At 42.6% G+C, this 21,077-nt stretch overlaps 1 protein-coding gene across 1 annotated transcript in view; it reads left to right on the top strand.

Annotated features, from left to right (window-relative positions):
• The window catches only part of srrm3 (serine/arginine repetitive matrix 3), a 72,951-nt gene extending 52,653 nt beyond the window's left edge, over nt 1-20,298 (top strand). The window contains exons 4-14 of the mRNA XM_062406956.1: nt 2,771-2,872; nt 3,367-3,447; nt 3,967-4,035; nt 6,431-6,466; nt 6,692-6,742; nt 7,351-7,458; nt 7,926-8,073; nt 15,362-15,657; nt 15,767-16,018; nt 16,124-16,249; nt 18,272-20,298. Coding sequence (XP_062262940.1) covers nt 2,771-2,872; nt 3,367-3,447; nt 3,967-4,035; nt 6,431-6,466; nt 6,692-6,742; nt 7,351-7,458; nt 7,926-8,073; nt 15,362-15,657; nt 15,767-16,018; nt 16,124-16,249; nt 18,272-18,539 — 1,537 coding nt within the window. The 3' untranslated portion in view covers nt 18,540-20,298. The remainder of the gene's footprint in view (nt 1-2,770; nt 2,873-3,366; nt 3,448-3,966; nt 4,036-6,430; nt 6,467-6,691; nt 6,743-7,350; nt 7,459-7,925; nt 8,074-15,361; nt 15,658-15,766; nt 16,019-16,123; nt 16,250-18,271) is intronic.
• Nucleotides 20,299-21,077: the final 779 nt, after the last annotated feature.

Here is a 21,077-nt window from a genome sequence, read left to right as displayed (position 1 = left end):
CATTACTCGTTAAAACTAACTTTGTACTTTCATATGAACTCTGCCACAACCACACCACCTGCAGTTGTTAACTTCTCTCCTCAACTTATTCTAGTTTTTTTTTTTTTTTTTTAAATGTACACAATAGAAGATATTCATTAGAGCAGTGATTCTCAAATGGGGGTACGCGTACCCCTGGGGGTACTTGAAGGTACTCCAGGGGGTACTTGGGATTTTTTTTTTTTATATTTAAAATTAGCATCCATTCAAAAATCCTTGAAAAATTGTTACTTAACAAATATTCAATATAATATAAGTGTAAGTTTATGAACTAAATTTTATATTCAGTAGGCTTTTCAATTTAATTATCCTAAAAAAACAGAATCACCCCCATACCGATGGTTTGACCCAACCTGGCACACGCCACCTGTCATCGCCTGTCATCACCTGCCTTGAAAACTTCAACAATGGAGTCGAGTTGAAGTGCAGCAGCAATGCTGCTGAAACACGGAGGGACAAGCGCCAAAGAAGGCGAAACCAGAGCAGAGAGCCTTTCCTAAACAACACCGTGAGAACTTGTGCCTCTTCGGAGGGGCGCTAAAACGTAAAAGTTTTCCGTTGTGAAGTTAATGATTCATGACAAGAAGTCCGCGTCTCTACCGGAACCCTTTCAAAATAAAAGCATGTAATACAAAAGCGGAAATGAAATTGTATGACCTTAAAGCGAACAAATATTTCACAATAAAATAACAGAAAGACACTTCACCAATATTAACATTAACATAGATTGGGTTATTTACACTTTTTGTTTTTTTTCTGTGGGGAGAGATTAGCCAACAGTGGCATTAAGCCACCACATCTTCAGCGGTATCTCCAGACAAAACATGAAAGTCATGTTGCTAAGCCACCTGAGTTTTTTAAGAGGAAACTTTCTGAATTCAGGTCATCTCAAGACACGATGTGAAAAGCCTCCCAGAAGCAAGCGGAAACAAGCTACCTGTCAGTATTCTTTTCGATCCTTAAAGGAGATATTTTAAGATGATAAATATAAAAAAAAAATGTTTTTAGCTAATCTTTTATTTAAAACTAAGTTAATGATTAATTTTTTGGGAAGAAGTGTTTAGCTATAATTAAGTTCATGAGTTCAGTTTGAGAACATATCTTTATTATGATCCCAAAAGAGGTCACTTTAAGTTGATAATTATTTTGATGTGCACAAATCTTTATTTATATTGAGATAATAATAAAAGTCTAGTTATTTTTATATCTTTTTATTTCCAAATAGTTCAAGAGAGACCACTACAAATGAGCAATGTTATGGAAATTGATGGAGTTTTAAATTTGAATGTGTCTAGTTACAAGGATTAATAAATCACATTACATCATTCTTTCAACCAAAAATGCTTTGCGCTGGTCAGGGGGTACTCGGCAGAATTTTTTCTTCAAAAGGGGTACGTCACTGAAAAAAGGTTGAGAACCACTGCATTAGAGGGAGCTTTGTAGTGTGTGTGTGTGTGTGTGTGTGTTTGTCATGAACTACCATCTATCTGTGTATGTGTGCAGAAAGGCATTGTGAACTGAGCTTATTTTGCTGGTGCTTGTCTTCCCTGCTGTGCCCAGTGGTGCTCGGCCAATTAAAGGCTCCGTTTCTGTTTCCTGGTCTCCTCCAGACAAACCGCGTCCGGCCTGTTCCCTGTTCAGGTTCACTGCACACTGTCCCTCCAGATACTTTGCACCATTTATTTAGTCTTTTTTTCTCTTTATCCGGATCTGATAGTGTTCCATTATGTGTTTGATCTCTTTACCCGAGATGCATTATCTTTTGCTTTTAAAAGAGGGGAAAAAAACAGTACCACAAACCCACAGCCTGGCCTGCTGAGCGTTATAACAACACTGGGACCTGTGAAGGTCAGAGAGATGCGACTGCAGGAGAATTAATAATAAGTGATGATTCTTTTTTTAAGCCAACAAGGTCAGATTTGGATCAGAGGAGGCCACATAGGAGGGGAGGGGGCAGTGGGCCAGTGAGGATTAGGTAGGAGGCGGCTGCCATCTGTCTGTATATACAATAAACTATGTATGGCAAACAAATGAGAAGATATGAGTCCCACAAGCTGTCAGCCTGTGAGAAATGATGATATTGTCACTCACAGCTGTGGTGAGGAAAGATTACAAATCAAAGTAAAAAAAAAAGTTTATTGCACGAGTGATGAATAAAGAAGCTGGGTCAGTCTCAGATCTTAAATGAATGTGTTTGTTCTGGGCCCAGAAAACAGACTGTGCACATCAGAAACAGCACAGAAGTATGCCTCCCTCAAAATGAAACCTACAGTAATTGAACTCTGGTGATGCACTGACTTTTGGTTCGTTATCAAATGCCTCCATAACTATTCACATTCCCCTATTTCCATCTCATCAGCCTCAGCACATATGAAAATTCTTTTTTTTGAAGTACACAATGTGATGGAACAAGGAACCATCTTCGAAACATATCCAATGATGCGTGTCTTGCTCAAAGCTACCAGTAAACAAGGAAAGCCATAATGTGCACCCGAATGAATCAGGAGCTGTTCATGGATGTTGGACATGTAATTGGCCCCTGTGTGTGAATTGTTGTTTAGAAAAAAAAAATACATCCGCCACTTACTCAGCCATATTTTGTATCTCGTGCTAATCATCAAATCTTAGCATATCTTTATATTATAATTCATATAGGTACTTTTACTCCTCTTGTATAACCCACATACTCTCCGCCTCCATCATACTCAACTCTTTACTCTTGTCTTTTCAGGGTCAACCACCTCCACTATCAGCCTGACGAGTATGAAGAGGACCCTCAGTTGGCCGGCTATGAAGACGGAGACAATGACCATGAATACCACAGTGACAGCAGGTAAAGCACACGGTTAAACACGCGCTTGTTGTGCTGACCACCTCTGACCTGAGAAGCGATGAAATGAATCAGCCAACTATAGTCTCCCTCACTTGGATTCTGGGGGATGTCTTTGCTCATATCCATAACCATAAAACTGATATCAGGACAAACGGAATACTCCTCAGATCCGCTAGCAAAGCTCCTGCCCGCACATGGATAAAGAGCCGTTGTTATTTATGTTTGAATGCAAGTAGTCATTTAGATCGTTCTGTCTGGATGTGCCACCTCACAGACAAGTGTAGTCTCCTCGAAGCGATTTCCTGTTTCCATTGCAAGACATATTGTGTAGAATATTGTGTGTTGTAGGAGGGAATGAGTAAATGTACCCTTGTAATTTCCTCAGCAGCAAATAACTATAATCATAACTGTAATCAATGACCACATTACAACAATTATTTATAATCTCAATCACTCACTCTCCCTCTCGCCCTGGATTCCTGTGGCCAACTCAGAGTGAAGAGGAAATCAAGCAGCTCTCCATCCCCTCGTCCAAAGAAGAGGAAGAAGAAGAAATCTGGCCGCAGAAGGAGCAGGTGAGTGGAAACAGCTTTTAATGAGGATTGTTCAATTTTGCCCCCTTTTCTGTTTATTATGTTCCCCATTGGTAGAGTCTTACACAGGGATTTTGTGAGGTGGTGGGTTCCAATTATTTTGTTGTGAATATCGCAAACACACCATCAGATACTGCAGTTGTGGTGATTGGAGGGGGGGGGGGTTCTGTAGTGAGGGATGGCGAAAGCTTAGTGTTATCTTCTATCTTCTTTTGACATGGTCAGTAAAATAATATGGAGAGAGAGTGAAAGAGAGAGGAGTACATCAACAGTGAGGAGGAGGAGGCAGGCAGAGGGGTGAATAGAGGCAGGGACAAAGAGCGCCTCTGTGAGAAAAATTAGCTGTGCCTCTGTGGGAAGGGATGACACTTTCCCTAACGATGATCCCCCCCGAGGTGTAGTGTAATGACTGATAAGTGAACCGCCGGAATTTAGCAGCAATCTGAGGCTCATTCTGTCAACGAGGCACATGTGAAAAATGTTCCCTCTCTCCCTCAATAGGTTTGGCAGCTCCTCACCCACGCGCAGAGAGAAGAAGAAAAAGAGTGGGAAGAAACACAAACGAGACAGGTGAATACTGTGTGCGTGTGTGTGTGTGTGTGTGTGTGTGTGTGTGTGTGTGTGTGTTTGTCATGTCATCACAAGGGTATGTCAAGAGTTGCCCTCACAGGGGCGGGTGTTCAGACATGTTACACATGTGATATGTCACTTATCATAAACCAATCATAAAGCAAAAAGTGCCATGAACGTTGCCATATTCCTATATTTCTTATGGATCTTTTTTTTAATTTTGAATAGGCTACCTTCTTTACTACACTCACTAGATTATTCTCCTGTATTTGTTTTTGTTTGCCTCTTTGGTGCAATAATTTAGGGCAATTGGAAGAAAAATAAAGGGAATAAGTAAATGAAGGATGTGAAGAATGACAGCATGAAGGAAGGAAATACAGGAAGCAGAGAGAGAAAGGTACAGCAAGGGAAACACAGAAAGAGAAAGAGATTCCAGGGAGACAAACATGAAAGAAGGAAAGACAGAAAACTCAAGAGAGGAAAGACAATGGAGGAAAGGGTAGGGACTGTGGAGGAATTTGAAAAGGAATAAAGTGAAGAATGATATCACAAAATAAAGAAATATAGGAGAAGAAAAGGAAGAAAGATAAAATGGAAGAAATACAAAATTCCAGAGATAAGGGAAGAAATGAAAGGAAGAAAGATACAGAGGAAAAAGAGGTCTTGAGGAAGAGAACAGTGAAAGGAGGAAAGACAGACAATTGAAGGGGAGACAATGGAAGCAAGGAAGCAGGGAATAGGGAGTTACAAAGACAATAAGAAAAGAGATAAAAGGGAGGAGGAGATAGGAAAAGAGAGAGAGAGCTCATCAGCAGTAACCTACGCGGTGCCCTGGGATATCATAACGACAATAAGCAATTGTAGCTTTCCGTCCTCCTCGTTTCTCCTGCTCTCCGCCTGACTCGGGGGGAGTGGGGCTAAAACGTGTTGCTCTAATAACCCAGCCTGTATGGGGGGGCACAACACAAGAAAAATGAGCCTCTCACCAAATTGCTGAGCATCACTGCGCTGCCCTGCTCTTGTTTTCCCACCTCTCATCCATCCACGCACATCCTCAGCCCCCTCACCCCCACAGCCCACTGACAGCCTCGCACCACAGCTGCTCTGCATTGCAGGTACTGTTTTTATATGAATAATGCATGGGTGAGGCAGAGGGGGGCAGGCAGGGCTCCTCCCCGGAGACAGACTCTTTTGATGCTCCTTATTAAGTTGGACATTGGGAAGGGAGAGTACACTCCTTACATTCATGCTGCTGATTCTTTGTAGAATAATAGCTCTTTGCAACAATAGCTCCATTTCGGGCTCAACCATGAGGAACGTATTTGCCTCACGTGTAGTATCCATGTCCTTGTACTAGAAGAAGGGGTCTGTGAGAGAGATGAAGAGAATAATCTGTGCTCCAAAACATCACCTCTTGCACAGTTGTCCCCCTGTGATTCCCTCCAGTGGGGAAACATGAGCAGCTACCGGGGCCACAGCCCCGAGTCGCATATCAGTCACACACATTACTGTGACAGCTTTATTGCTCCCCTCGCACTGAATCAACACGTCTTCGTGCCGCCGCTCCCTCCCACTCCGCGCTGCACTCTGTAGGTGTGCCACATAGCAGGGGAGGTGTAGGGCTCTTCAGGAAAACAGCAACAACTCTCGCAGACAGGTCCGACTAATCACCATGGAAACTGCAATGAGGGTGAAAGTGATACAGAGGTGACGTGTCAGTCACTGAGGACGGAGGAGTAGCCAGCGTCCCCACCATTAGGCTTGACGTGCGGTGAAAGGGAATCTGCCTCTGAGTTTAAATGTGACATTCAACACCTGTGGAATACCAACTGAAAACCTGCTGTGAGAGCCACCTGGAGACATATAGAGCTGCATGCATGTGATTCAGATTGATTTGCAAGGAGGGAGCTCACATGCACATCATTGAAGGTGCAGAAATATAAGCTGAAATATTCCATTGATTAGTTGGCACATACAAATACATAATGTTATATTATAAATCCTTAGGACAGAGTCTGGTTTTGACACTTCAGCAACTTTATATCCCTCTATTCTTTGGGGTGAACTTTACAATAAATAATGGTGTCAAAAAAGGAAGTATATAAAGGTGATGCACAGATTGATGACAGCACACATCTCAGCCGCGAGGCTTTGATCAATGTCCTATCTATTCGAAGAAGCAGGGCTTTGTAATTCCCTGGACCATCACCAAATCTGGAACGTGCACTGATGTACAGTAAATGGACCTTTTCACAGGAAAAGATAAACCTGGGAACGTTCAGATTGCTCTGTGCAGCTGCTTCTTGAAACAGGCCCACAGTCGTAGCAACATGTGTATCGCTGAAGCTGTCATGATACCATCATTATAATGACTGTGGTGTTTTTGTTTGTGTAGATCTGCATCTGGCTCCAGGAATAAGCGGAGATACAGGTGTGTATGAAAGATGAAAACAGCACTGTTAACAGCCGTGTTCATGACAGTGAGCATCAAGGCAATTTAGTTTTTGTAAGGTGTGTGTGAATGTGTGTGTGTGTGTGCCGTTGCAATTTCTGGCCGTATGGGCAAGAACTGTGAGTTGTGTCTTTATTTAACAAAGGGATTTTCCATTGTTTTATGTACACAGCTTCATTATCTTACACATGACATTCGTTTCAGATCGGGCAGCCCAAAGAACAAACACAAAGACAAGAATAAACAGAAAAAGAGGTGAGACCCACACCGAATCCCTCTAATGCTATTTACATGTTAATGTCGAGGCGGCAGGAAAAACCCACAGTGTTTCTGCTTTATTCAGTTAAACAAAGCTTCACATTCATTCTCTGTAAAAGGTGATGCTCTGTGCAAACACACTGTGCCAAGTGTAAGAATAATTTAGGCACAGTTTGTCCTCTGCACACAGTAAAACAAACAGAGAACCGGCATCTCAGTCCTCAACAATGGCTACAATAGGAATCACATCCAGTCTCATACATTTATATTGGTATTTTACAGTCATTATCTCAGGCTCAGACTCACAGAGAATGTTAACACGTCCAAAGCACGGAGAGCATCCCCTCATCGTTATGTGTGAATTCAACACCATTACAATGCAATACATTACACCCTGTCTTTATTAGAATATATATGGAAAAGTGTGTGGCAGTGCATGAACTGTTTTACATAACGGTAGATTGACTACTGAGCTCGCTGTGGCATTTGTGTTTCCCTGTGATATATGCATACATACATGCGCATGACTGTGTACGTATATGTATGCTTGTGTGTGTGTCTGTGTGGGTGTGTTGTGTGTGTCCGTTTTTGTTGTCATCCATCAGGTCCCCCGGTGAGACACCCAGTAGGAGCACACAGCGTCAAGGCAGCTGCTGCAGCTCCCCTAGCGCCTCCCTGTCCTCCACTCGCAGCACCTCCAAATCTCCCTCCAGGTACACTGCTCAGCACACACCCACTCATTGTGCGTCCTCTCTTCCTAAGTCTGCAGTCGACTTCTCTCGAACCTGCTTAAGAGACCTCTGCAGCTCTCTTCAATCAGAGAATCAGAAGAAAGTACATTTCATCATTTTTTATTAAAGAAGAAAAAGAAGAAGAAGAGAGAAATGTTCCACCAAACTTCTCTTTAGCACTTTAATAAATACAGGCACTATCGATCAATAAATCACAATTTACTCACAAATGTAACACCAGAGCTGCTTTCAGTTATCCGAAGAACCTTGATTAGCTTCATCATTACTCCAGTTTCAGATAACAGCAAATGAAAATCCAGATTTAATGCACAGGTCCTAAACATTAAGGGCCATCTTAGAAACATAACACTGCCTCATAGCGTCGTGACTCACGCTGTCGGATGCTTCGGTTTGACCTCTTGTGTCGCTGTCTGGCTCTGCTCTTCCAGACTGAACTCCAAGCACAAGCCAGACGGACCGAAGGCGTCCCCGGGCCCCAACAGTCCGGCCACGTGGCACAACGGGGACCACGCCCAGCGGAGCCGCAACGGCAAGGCCAGCAGACTCAACCACGGCGAGGGCGAGAAAGGGCACGATGTATGTAATCTCCTCTATTCTGCTCCCACAGCCCCACTCCCCCCCACCCCCACCCCCACCCCCACCCCCACCCAACTCCAACGGTATCTAACACAGTCTTTACAAATACATTTGATCTTCCTCTTTTGTGTTGGTTGACATGAGCTCTACTCTTCTTCGATACTGAAAGATTTACTTTTTGTTCTTTCTTCAGTTATTCGGAGGAGAGTTTTTTCTTAATAATATCAATAATATTGACATGTTAAAGACACTTGTGTCCTGTGTAAAACTTGCCGCTCCTGCTGCTTTGTTCCTGGCTCTCTTTGACTCCTCTGCCATCTTGTTTTCTTGTTTGTTCTCGCTGTTTATCGCTAACAGACTGAGGGAGCAAAGACAACCGAGGTTCTAGTATTTCTGTTCAGCACACACGCTCCGAGTCAGTGCACAGCATTAGCATACCACACCTCGGATTGAAGTATGAGCCACACTGGCACACAGTGTTTCCAAATGAACGACCAAAACAATTATTGTTTCTCACAAGTGGGTACGTGCTGCAGCATAACCCAAACACAAACAAGTCGAGCTAAGAGCACATATGACAGCTTCGGAACTCATGTGAAGAAAAATAACAGAAAATGTGTCTATCAGGAAAAAACTTCTGCGGACAGAGTCTTAATCAGCCAGAAGCCTGATGGTGCTGTAAGTTCAATCTGAAATTCCTTCCTCACTCGTCAAAATATTTGCTGTCTTGATCCAAGTCTGACAAAATGAACTGTTACAAAATAAGACTATGAACAAGACGCAGTTCACCATACCAGGTCTCAGCTGTTTCCTCTGGGGTGTATGGGAGATTTAAAATGAAAGCAAATTAATCAAGAAATCAAGTGAAAAACATTACATAAATTGATCGGTATTTCCTTTTTATGCTTTAAAAGTATATGCTAGAAGTAAACATGTTTAGCTTTTGTCTGAAATAACTTAATTGATTAAAATCACAGTGAAATAGCTCCAGCAATGTGATTTACTCCCAAATGAAACTGAATATGTGGGCAGCTTCAGGGGAATTTAATTCAAATTCTTCAGATGTGATTGGACTAGGCAAATGTGGGTGTGGCTTCATAAATATTATAACACAGTTGTACATACAGAGATATAGTACCTTGAAGAAGAAGAATAGTGCAATGAGAGGTGTCACCCACACTGTTAGATCAGGAGGAGGGTAAATTCAGTACTAAATATAAAGCGCCGTCATTAGTTTTCATTAGACTCATAATACTTGACATACCTTGGAAGCGCAACCACGGGTGGAGCTAACATTAAAACTGCTTCCTGTGGCCTGGCCTACAGCATTGGCACTACTACTGACTTTACAATAGTTATATTTGTTACTAAGAAAACTGCTTATATTCATATAAAATGGAACTTAAAGTTCGTATCAAAGTGTACTGTATTTCACTTTACTTCTTGAATTGATTTTTTATTTTTGGAATTTTTACACCCCCATATGCTGTGGCTTAATGGACCCTTACTAAGGAATGGGCCACAGTTCAGAAAATAAAACAGCAATCCCCTCAAAATGCTTAGGTATCATAATTTATATATGAACTGCCCCTTGTTTGTGCGTGTTTATCTCTGATTATCTAAAACACACTGTCTTTGATGAGTCTTAAATGACTTTCTGCTGGTATGAAGACCCCCTGGCTCCTCCATACCATCACTGGATCATTAGAGCTGCAGTCCGATGACAGCCATTATGTTGCTATAGAAACAAAAGACGTCACGTAAGCAAAAGGTCTCCTTGTGAAACGATCTCCTCCTGATGAATAAGCATCTAACTGGGCTGCGAACACCACTCTCCCTCCAACCAGCTTGTGTCTGCTGTTTTTCTGATCCAGCTTGCATGTGTCTCTGAGGTCTCATCTGATCTCTTCTCTCTGTCATTACTGTTTCTTTTTTCCCTCCTTATCAATTTGAGTGGTATTTACCAATGAATAAATCCCCAAATCTTTCTGTCTCGTTTACACAAAAAGCACTCAAATGCTTTGGAGCTGGACCAAGTAGGTTAACTGGGTACGTGTATTAGTTTCTTTTTGTCAATACAGTTGTCTTTCTTCTCAAGCACACGCTCTGCTCAGTGATAGATCCTCTTCTCCTCCAGGCGTTCGACAGCTCCTGCCAAAGCACCAGGGGTCAAACACAAATGCTCCTCTCTACCACTTGACTCTACCATGTCGACGTGCATGTTGCCCTCAGGTGGCGGTGTATCTTCTGTCCCTGACGTTTCCGTTCCTACTCTGTCTGTTCAGGCCAGTGGAGAATGGCAAGGGATGCCTGTGAGATCATGCTCTTTCTAGCTGTGCAGACGGGATGTAGTGAACGAGGAGCGTTTAATTGGCTCACATTTTTTTTGCTAAGCAGCATCTTTGGAGCGTAAAGGTGATGCTGCCACGCTCTTGTTAATCTGCACCAAAGGCTAAAATATGTCCTAATAATCCTCAAAGTGAAAACCTTTGCACAGGAGGATGGCTCTGTGTGGCAGATCCTGGATGTAACTGAAGTCTGACTTTACTGCAGCAGTTGTGTGGTTTCTGTACAGCAGCTCTGGTTCTCCATCTATCATCTCAGTTTGTGCACTGTACCCGTAGTCGTCCCCTAGTCCCGTGTGAGACTGTCCCACCCACTGCAGGGGGAGACGGTCCTGGATGCTTCTCATAGAAAAGCTTTGGGAAGCAGATGTGCTGTGCTCTTAATCAGAGGTGGGAAACTTGGGCAGATGTGCCTAACTAACCAGTTACGAGTTGGTTATAAACACTACAAACTGCAATTTCCTGTTCAATAACACCAGATATCGAAAGTCTTTATCCCTGTTCCAAAGCCACATTGGAAGTCGAAGTGAATATCCAGCAATCATAGGTGGAGGTTGAATAGTTATTAAAATATGTAGATAGTGAGACTAAAAGACATTCATTCTAGTTTTTGCTCTTTTTTACTATTGCACCCAGTTGTTCACATGAATAGAGCCAGAAATAGGTGTGTGGAGAATCCAAACCTTTCTTACTCTCTCACCTCTTCACAGCTGGCCAATCCCAGTGAGAGGTGCATGTCGGATGGAACGTTTTGAAAGTCACAGAATATGTCGGGAACATCTGCCACCACAGAGCATTGGAAAGGTGCTGGGGCGATTCCAAAGCTGTTCAACCATCAGACAAGTAGTTCTGATCCAGTCACTCTCATTGTAGCCTTCTCTCTTCAAAAAGTAAAATGTGGCGACACACTTTCAACAAATCCTACCTCTGCGTAGTAAGTTCAAGTCTTTCTTCAGCTGTGGAACTGGCTCCATGTAACTCTTTGTGGCCAGTGGGGGGAGGGAAACAACCAGTTTAAAGTGAAGTGCTCTCCAACTGTAGTCGCAGTTGGTTTTACTGTTTTCAGGCTACAGCAGTTTTTTCCAGCTCTCTAAGGAAAAGCAGCTTAAAATGAGATGAGTTAGTTTCAGAAAATAAATGTGAAATAAGCACAAATAATATTAAGGAAAGTTATAAATGATACAGACAAAAGAATAAGGTGTTAAAAAGATAAGTCCTACTGTTGGGATATGTAACGGATTACAGCAGCACAGAAATACGCACTCAGTAAAGGTCATTTATAAATAAAAAATAGAGTATAAACACAAGGAACAATAGAATGAAATAGATGACATTGAAATTGCACAGATAGAACATTTTAATAATATGCCGGACATCCACCATCTCATCAGGGATGAGCTCTAAGTGTCTGGTTTGGTGAATTCATGTGTGTTTAACTTCCCCATCTCTGATGAAGAGCCGTGCATTGACTCTTTCCTTAACGTTTGTCTCTGGGAATCATCTATACGACCGTGTCCCCTGCAGTTGTTGGGACGGTCCCACGTGGGGCTGGTCATCCTCTTGCTCTTTATTCAAGGACGTATTCAAACACTCGAAACATGAATACACGGATTTAAAAAATAACTTCAGGACAGCTCACACATTTATGAACATGAATGTTATTTTAAAGGGACCCGAGCCATTTTGAAAGTGAACTCTCAGCTCACCGGTGTTTGTCCTGATGAGCATTGAAAAATCTAAGTTTGCTTGTGTTTGAAAAGTTCCGAACAGAGAAGTTTTGCTGCTGAAGAAGACCCAGGCCAAAATGAGACTGGGGTCCCTTTCAAATGAGTTTACTCTCTTTAGTTGTCCGTTGTAGCGGTGACTGCCCCACCCCCTCCTCCAACACTCTTCTACCCCGTCTCCTCTTACCTGTCCATCTGTGTCCTGTGTGACTCACGTCTCATTCTCGTTGTCCTGGCATTATTTTTCTTCTCCACATGTCTTTCATTATCTGCCAGCTCTGCATGCCCTCCCTCCCTCCTTCTTTCTTCTCCCTCCTTTCAGTGACTGTTCTCAACATGGATGTCCACCAATATGACAATTAACTCTACCCGCTTACCCCCCCACCCCCCCATCATCCCCACCCTGTCTGGATACAAATATGGCTGCATTTGTTCAAGCGAGAAAGATGAAGCAAATCATGTAGTTTCTAGATTCATCCTTTGTTTCAGATTTTGCTTTTGATCAATTCCATGTGGATTTTTTCCCCCTCCTCCTCCCTCCCCTCTATTTCTCTATACTTTTTTGGTTTGTTTAGTTCTCCTTTAGTCTCTGGACTCAATATGTAGCTTTGATACTAAAAGAGGTCATTGTCTTTTTCCCATTTCGCTGCGGAGAAAATTCCTTTCTCCTTTTTTTCTTTCTTTCCTTTTTTTGTTGATATTGCATACGTGTCACTGATTGAAATGGAAGGTAGGTAATGCTTTGCCTACGCACGTGATCTTTATGCAGATGAGAATGTGACAAGCACCCTAGCCTGAGTGACGTCAATGTTTCTCTCTCTCTCTCTCTCTCCCTCTTTCTCTCTCTCTTTCTGTTGTTTACCAATGGTCTTTATCCAAATTAATTTGACTCCATCAATTATGATTTGACTCTTTAAAGATTGGATTACATAGAGCTCTGGTTTTTCTCTTTCCTCCTTCACTTCATTCTGAAGTCCAATATCCCGCTCTATCTTCCAGGTCCATTCTATTGTTTTCTTTCTGTTTTTGGTAGAATGCATTCCTGTTTGTCCAGCATCTCTCTGTTTGTTGGTGAATTAGTACATCCGTCCTATGATTTCCTACACATTGATTTCCACGACTGTCTCTAACAACTGTCAAAAGCACCAGTGGTTGTGTGTTTTCTTATTGTGCCACTTAGTTGTCTTCTCACTAGTGGAGAGCGGCTCTTCTCTCTGCGAGCATCAGGCTGTGCTTTTGCTGTATTCTTAGATCACAAAGCTGTTTATGGTTTCATATGAAGGGCTTTTTGGAGATTCATGCCATTTTTCCCTAACCTGCTTGGAATGAGCAGAGTATATATAACTGTGCATTATGTCTCAGTGCCTAAAGTCAAACTTAATCAGGGATACCGAGTTTTACTTTTGTCGAAGGCTTCAAATAAGGGTTTAAATATATAATATACAACTCAGTAGATACAACAGTTTAAGTTATAAGGCTGGCATTACTCTGTTTTTCATAATATTAACCAATTTCTTGCAAAGACCTAAACAAACATTGTGTTAGTCTGACAGTATTTAATGGCTTCCCTCTAGGACTTTTCTAAATCAGGGGCCACACTTTACACAGGGGGGACAATTATATGTCCTGATTCAGTAAGGTGCACATTTAAGTTATTCCTTGTTTACTGTTAACCCTATAGCTTTAAGCAAAGCCACACAGCACTGAATATATTTTAAGTTCTTTGCTCAAGCCCATTGCATAGTGTGTAAGTGACTAATTATATTTAAGACAATTTAAGACAACTGACAGGGCAGGGGCACTTCAAAGGTCAATCAAATTTCAGTGGGGACCAATGCCTCCCTGGATCAACCAATTAATTCAGTCTATTCGTGACATCAAGTAGCTTTTCCCATACAAAGGATCCAACCACATTCTTATTGTTGGTTCAATTCAGTTAAATTGACCAAGTGCTCCTAGGGGGTTCTTACATTAGTCAACCTACTCTGCCCCGAAAATATCATGAAATACCAAAATACAATGTGATAATTCCCATAAACTGTGGTTGAACCAAAGTGATTCTCAGCGATAACCGAACCAACTGATGTAGTACTGTTATGTAGCGTCAACCCCCTGGAACTACATCAGTGGAAGCCTTTGCTATTGCGATAACTGTCAAGTCTGGTATCCAGGAGGCCACGAGGCAGTTAAAGCTCAGGTAGTCCTCCTGCAAACGTCTCAGGCAGAACAAAGTAACACCTTCCCTGTGGTAGAAACTACGGAGAGAAAAAAGGTAAAGAAAGTACCTTGAACTCTCGCCAGCCAGTTGCTCTGTGATGTTCAGGGAAGGTGACTGCGCCCGGAGGATTCACTCTCTGTGTGAGGGACTCCCGGCACTCTGTGGTTCTCTTCTTTGCTTTTGAGTTATTTTCCATTGATTTCCATGCATTGTCTCATGAGTCACTGGCAGGGAAGGGTTTTGTGTCTTTTTCTCTTGCATTTTGTGAATCTAATGATGCACTTATGTTGCCCCACTTTTCCCTTTTCTTCATACCTTACCTACTAAAGGAGGGAATACCACTTTATTGGTAAGTGGATGTTAACCAGAAGGGAGATAATCAAGAGTAACCCTTTAAAAAAAAGTAAAACAAAGAAAATGGGTCGCTGTTCACATCTCAGCAATTGTCTGCAGGAAAAAAAAAATCCAGAAAGAGAAAATTGAGTAGCAGATGATTTGTTTTCTGATTCAATTGATTCAATAATTGTGATCTTTATTTTGTTCCTTCCATTTCTGTGATGTTCTGTCAAGTTGTCTTCTCTTTCTGTTTTGTTTAATTACTTTAACCATTACTACAATAACTGGAGAAGTCCTCTTTTTCTACTCTACACAATCTGTAGCTCTGTACTCTCTGCCTCTATTCTTAAACTTATTTGGGTCACAGTTTTGTTTTTATTTTTCTCCCTCTCTTCCTCCTCTTCCTAGTTTTTTTGTTTGTTTTTGCGATTTATGATTTCCTCAACTCATTATGGTTTTGCATGCCAAGTATTGCATGCGCTGCACCATAGAGGACTATCTATAAGCCATATGGAGAAAACCTAGATTTTTTTCTTTTAGATGTTTACCTTCTTTTGGCACCGTAGCACTCAATCACCCTCCTGAAAACACTCTAATGCTCTTTTTGTCTTTTTTCTTTTTTTTTCTTTCTTTTTCTTCTTTTGTTGGTCATCATTTCTCTACAGAAACTCCATCTGTTGACTGCGAGCGCTGCAAGCATCCAGTCCACGCTGCTGAGAGAGCACAAGCTCCACAGCGCCCCCGGCAGGAGCCAGGCAGGGCCGATGTGCTTGGCAGGAGAAGCTGGGAGTGTTGACGGCAGGACCTCAGCCGTGGGTGGCACCGTTTCCCAGACGTCGGGGAGGAGAGGGAGCCAGAGAGGCCAGAACAAGAGCTCCCACTCCCCTGCCCACAGCAGCGACTCAGCCCACTCCCAGCACAACCACACTCACAAAGAGAGGAGCTCTCGGCACCAAAGAAAGTGAGTCTTCATGAAAAACCTTCACTTTCCGGCTCTTATCACATCATTGTTCTTCTTAAGTTTTCTAGCTGAGAGAGAAGTACTTGACATTTCCTGCCAATTACTTTAGGAACAAAGGTGGCCACTCTTCCAAGCGTCACCACCGCTCCAGCCGGGGCCAGGCGCACCACCGCAGCCAGTCAGCATCTCCTGGACGACACTCACACACGTCAGGCAAGAAGAAAGAGGAGTCTCGGAGCAAAGCCAACCTCCGACAGCGCAGCAGCTCCTGGAGCAGTGGGCGCTCGTCCTCGCACTCTGCATCCAGAGACAGAGGCCCCAGCAAGGCCAAGTCCCCACACAACAGACAGAACAACTCCAGGTGAGACTCGCCCTGTCCCACCTTTCTGCCAACTTATAGATTTGTTTTGCTGTCATGCGTTGTTGTTGTTGTTGTTGTCCTGATGGTGTTTTGTGTGTCGAGCAGAGAGAGGGACAGTCCTAACCACTCCGACACTGACAGCCGAGCCCGCCGCCGCTCACGCAGCTACTCCCCCATTCGCAAAAGAAGAAGAGATTCACCCAGCTTCATGGAGGCTCGCAGGATCACCAGGTACCACATCTGTCCAGCATCACGAATCCACCTCCTGCTTTTTCTGTTTATTAAGATTCCCATTTGGACGAACATTTATTCACAGCTCACCTCCTGCAGCAGAGGCTCCAACGAGACAGTTTGTCTTCAGCTCTTTGTATCATCAGTACTAAAGTATGACTTTGATACATCAAACTCTGCAGTTAAAACATTTCCCATAATTCGACAGCACTGCTCTCATGCTGGGGCCCAGGCCGTCATGCTATTGCTCCACACTACAAACAAAATGAACTGAATGAGCAAAAGTGATCCTGCTCTAACTTTTAACAGAAAACGTCAAGAACCAAATAAATGTGTTTGATGTTTGTACAAGTTACTCAAACAGAATCTTACCTGTTAGACAGTGAGCTTTAGAGGAGTTTGTAGAAGGACTTTGTCACTTTCAGACAAACCTGTGGATACTTCTCTCTATTTCCAGTCTTTATGCTAAGCTAAGATGAAGCTTTAATATTCTCATCCATCAAAAAAGCAAACACATGCACTTTCCAAATTGTGGAACTATTCCTCTAAACGTTCTAGTTATTTCCTTATCTAATTGATGTATAAATTCTGCAATTTGCATAGATATTAATTAATATAATAATAACAGTTTTATTTACATATCACGTTTGGATCATAAAAGGCTTCATTACATTATTAAAATTAGACACAATAAGACCAAAGGTTTTTTTATCACTATTATTATTATTATTTTTATTATTACCATTTGATAATTCTACAGCACTTTGTACTTTGTGTTGAAAGTTCTCTATACCAAGTTAACATTATTAAGATAAAGCAATAAAAAGCTTGAAGACACGACACCAAATGTTCAGGGTATAACTTACCTATAGAAACTTATTACGATCAAAATTGTTGATATATTAAATTGATGTTTGTTTCTTTCTCTGCTGATGAAAACGTGTACGTAAACAAAAGATTTTGATATTTTCCACACAAAAGCTCCTCGAGGTTTGTTGCACTTGACATTTCGTCATTTAAACATATGAAGAAAACTCCTGAATCACTCTGAAGAGGTTTCCACGTCACCCCTTGTACTTCTTGTCATACATGTGGAAACAGACATGGGTGAAACGTGTGTACCCTTTCACTCCAGTCCTAAAGGTTCCGACGCCACGACGACTGGATGCTGCTGAGCAAGCTGCTGCAGGCTAGTTACCCTGGTAACAGACTCTAGTCTGACTCCTGAAGCTGAACAGCAAACCACCAGAGCTCCCCTGAGTAAACCTAGCCTCCTCCTCCTCCTCCTCTTTTTTCTGTCCTCTCTCTGCTGCTTCGCCACCACCCTGAAATCTACACACTGAGACACCGGTTCTAACGCTGCACCCCACTGTGGTTATGCACTAATGATGTAACACAGGGACACAGAGATTAAAATGCTATCAAGGTGTATTAAAGTGGATACCCCCTATTGAGCCGGCTGTGTATTTCCATGGTAGATAGAGGAAACAAAAGTGAAGGCGGAGTTATGTAGCAAGCCACTGAAATGACAAGGTGGAGCCCACCTTGTCTCGCAGCAGGGACACCTTGATAGCTCTTATCTCTCCCTGCACTGTTGACTGTTGATTTCTCTGAGTATTGGCCTCAACTGAGAGGAAGAGGTTCTTTCAGCAGCTAATTACCTTACAGGAAGCACTTCCAGAGTGGCTATTAACAAGGCAATCTGAGCTTAAGCTTAAACTAACAACGTGCTTTTTTCCTGCGGTGTGTTTGTATGCGTGTGTGTGTGTGTGTGTGTGTGTGAACAACTTAATTTTAACCCACAAAGCTGCTCTCTTTCAGATCCTGCACTGATTTTAAAGTCTACCACTTCTATAACCTCCTCTACACTGACTTACAATCAAATCTTGTCTTAACACATCATGTGTTTTACATCAGCATCTTTGTGTTTTAACACACACTGACACTAACTCATCAAACTCGTCCTCTTTGTTGAATGTGAGCATTAACACTCCATCCCCTCGCCCTCTCTCCTATCCCTAGCGCTCGCAAGCGGCCGATCCCGTACTACCGGCCCAGTCCGTCCTCGTCCAGCAACGACAGCAGCCCGTCCCGGTCCAGCCGTAGCCACAGCTACAGCAGCTGCAGCCGCAGCAGGAGCCACAACCGCAGCCACAACCGGAGCCACAGCCGCAGCAGGAGCTGGAGCCGGAGCCGCAGCCAGAGCAGGAGCTGGAGCCGCAGCAGGAGCCGCTCCCGCAGTCACCACAGCTACGACAGCCACAGCAGCTACGACAGCCCCGGCTTCTGAACACAAACTCAAATTCCTGTTGAGTGCTCCGGTTCAGTTATCATGTATCTTTAATAAGCCCCCGAAGGCGTCCGGCACAGGCCGCTCAGTCCAGGGCTCCAACTCAGACTCCACAACCATTCTCCCTCTAACGCAGAGTCCGGACCAAGAGGAGAGCTGTATTTTGAAAGAGCACATTACTATGAAATTGGGTGTCACTGCTCACTGCGTCACACACATGTATCCAAGATATTCAAGGAAGTGGGTTATCACATGTCATACTCTCATTCAGTTGAGCCCAAAGATCAAATGTTGCTGTATGTTAGCACTTTCTATCTCTTCTACCATAAAACAACCAAAAGGAATTCATGAAGAACTATATAACATAAAAATACAGTATATATATATATATATAAATATATATATATCCTAAAAAATAGGAGCTGAATAGAAGACAAAAAGAGGACACATCAATGACTTACTGTACATTTCAGAATTTTTTCCCCTCGTCATGTACTTTTCTCCCCAAAGACTTCAATTTTAGCGAAGCACAGAGATCAACAGACGTGAGAACAAAGCAGTTGAATTAGGAGGAAAGAAAAAGGGACTTTTTTATGAGGGAAATTCTACTGTATAGATATAAGTTCTGGCTTTGTAAACTATGCACTGTATATTCCATATAGTTCGAGGAAGTTTGTTCAGCATGATGCATCAGGAGAGACTCGCTGCTCGTAGGAGAGAAACTTAGCAGACGACAAAGATGCGGACGTCGTCTGTGTTCCCCCCCCCCCCCCCCCCGACCTCGCCATCATGTCACAGAGGTTGATGGGAGAAAACAATGTGTATTATGTAATTTTACTCTTTTCCCTGTTTAAATTATTATGTTCTGCTAATCCTGTATGTGTGTGTGTGTGTATGTGCGCGTGTGTCCACCGTACTGCATCTAAGGCTGCTGTACGGTTCTGTACAGGAGAACGGTCTGCAAAAACTCTCCATGCACACATTTGCGCTGACCACGGCTATTTATGAATCGTCTGTATTTATTTATTTTATTTATTGGGTTATTTATTTATTATTCAACTTATTTATTTATTTATTAAGTGGTGAGCTGTAAAGCAGTTCTACCATGAGATTGCCGTGGATGTATTCCCACCTAACAACACAAACAGGTGCACAGTGCGTAGGCTCGCTGCGCGTGTGTGTTTACGATGCTCTGATTTTAGCTAGTGGAAACGTCTTCACTCGCCGTTACTGCCGCCTCAAGCGTCCCTCATCTGTTTCGTCATTTTAATGCAAGTCCTCGCGGCTCTTCCAGCAGTTCGAAGCGAGGGACCGGCCTGAAGCGGAACCAAAACATCTCACTGTCTGGAGATGGCATTCCACTCTACTTCTCCACTTTTCCCGCCACCCCGCGCTCTTATCCCTTGTGCGATGGGCCACGCCATTTTTTTTTTTTAAAGGTCCCCTGGTTTCCAGCTTGAAAAGGAGGATATGTACAGTATATAACTTTAGCATAGCAGAGACCTCCTCTGTCTGGAGCTTCGATAGTGCGGTGAACAAAGTGGCGGAACAATCAGGGATCACCTTAAGTCTTCCTAACCATTCGTCCAGCCTCTAGTCACTCAACCCAGTGTTGCATTCCCAGGGTGACTGAACCCGACTATAATACTCTGCAAACCTGTTTGTTTATTCAATATAGCATCCCCCCCCCCCCTTTGGTTCTACACACCATTCTTTGTAATGTAAAAGTTATTATACCTGACAATAAACAGAAACTAATTGAGAAGGACTGACACTCTTGTATTATTTTCCTCTCTGACTTCTGCTGCTGCTCCAGTGCATGCTGTATATTTACCTACAGATGGCGCTGATGAAAATCTTCCAGTTCCTTTTTCCAGTTTTTTTTTTAAAGGGAGTGTGCACATTTCATGTAATGTCATCAGATCTCATTATTTAACATAACTCAAGACCATGACCACAGTGTATGGAGCTCGAACATGGACATAGACATGGCTGAACAAATGCTACTGAGACGAAGGACGGACGTACTTCAAAAATGTTTACAAATAACTTGCTGCTTGTCTGATTGTAATCATACAATTATTTCCACATTGACGAGTATTTGGCTACAACTTTAGCAGATACTTCTCTCTATAAATCATACATTCTTACATTCAAATAAAATAGGATATTCCTCTCCCTGATGTTTGTTATTACGAAGGTTGCAGATCCTCTGGTTTCTATCAAGCCTGTTACATCTTCCAACGACCATCAGGATTCTGATGTTTACCTGTACTTTTGGTTTTCTAACAACAAATACTCCAGTTTGATTTCTTGTTTCAATTCTGCATACGTCTGTTGTGATATCCTGTAGCTCTGATTGAGATAAATTTATTTCAGTCAAAACTACTCTAAATGTTCCAAGGTTTATGAATCTTCCATTCATTCCTGAATTTATCACAGGAGTCTCCTTATTGATCCCTTTTTTCCTATGTCCGGTCAAGTTTCCTCCCCTCTCAGTTTGGAGAGACATGCACACATCTGTAACACCTGCACACA

This window comes from Platichthys flesus, chromosome 15, assembly GCF_949316205.1.
Source record: "Platichthys flesus chromosome 15, fPlaFle2.1, whole genome shotgun sequence".
Lineage (NCBI taxonomy): Eukaryota > Metazoa > Chordata > Actinopteri > Pleuronectiformes > Pleuronectidae > Platichthys > Platichthys flesus.
This window is presented reverse-complemented; position numbering and strand designations above follow the sequence as displayed.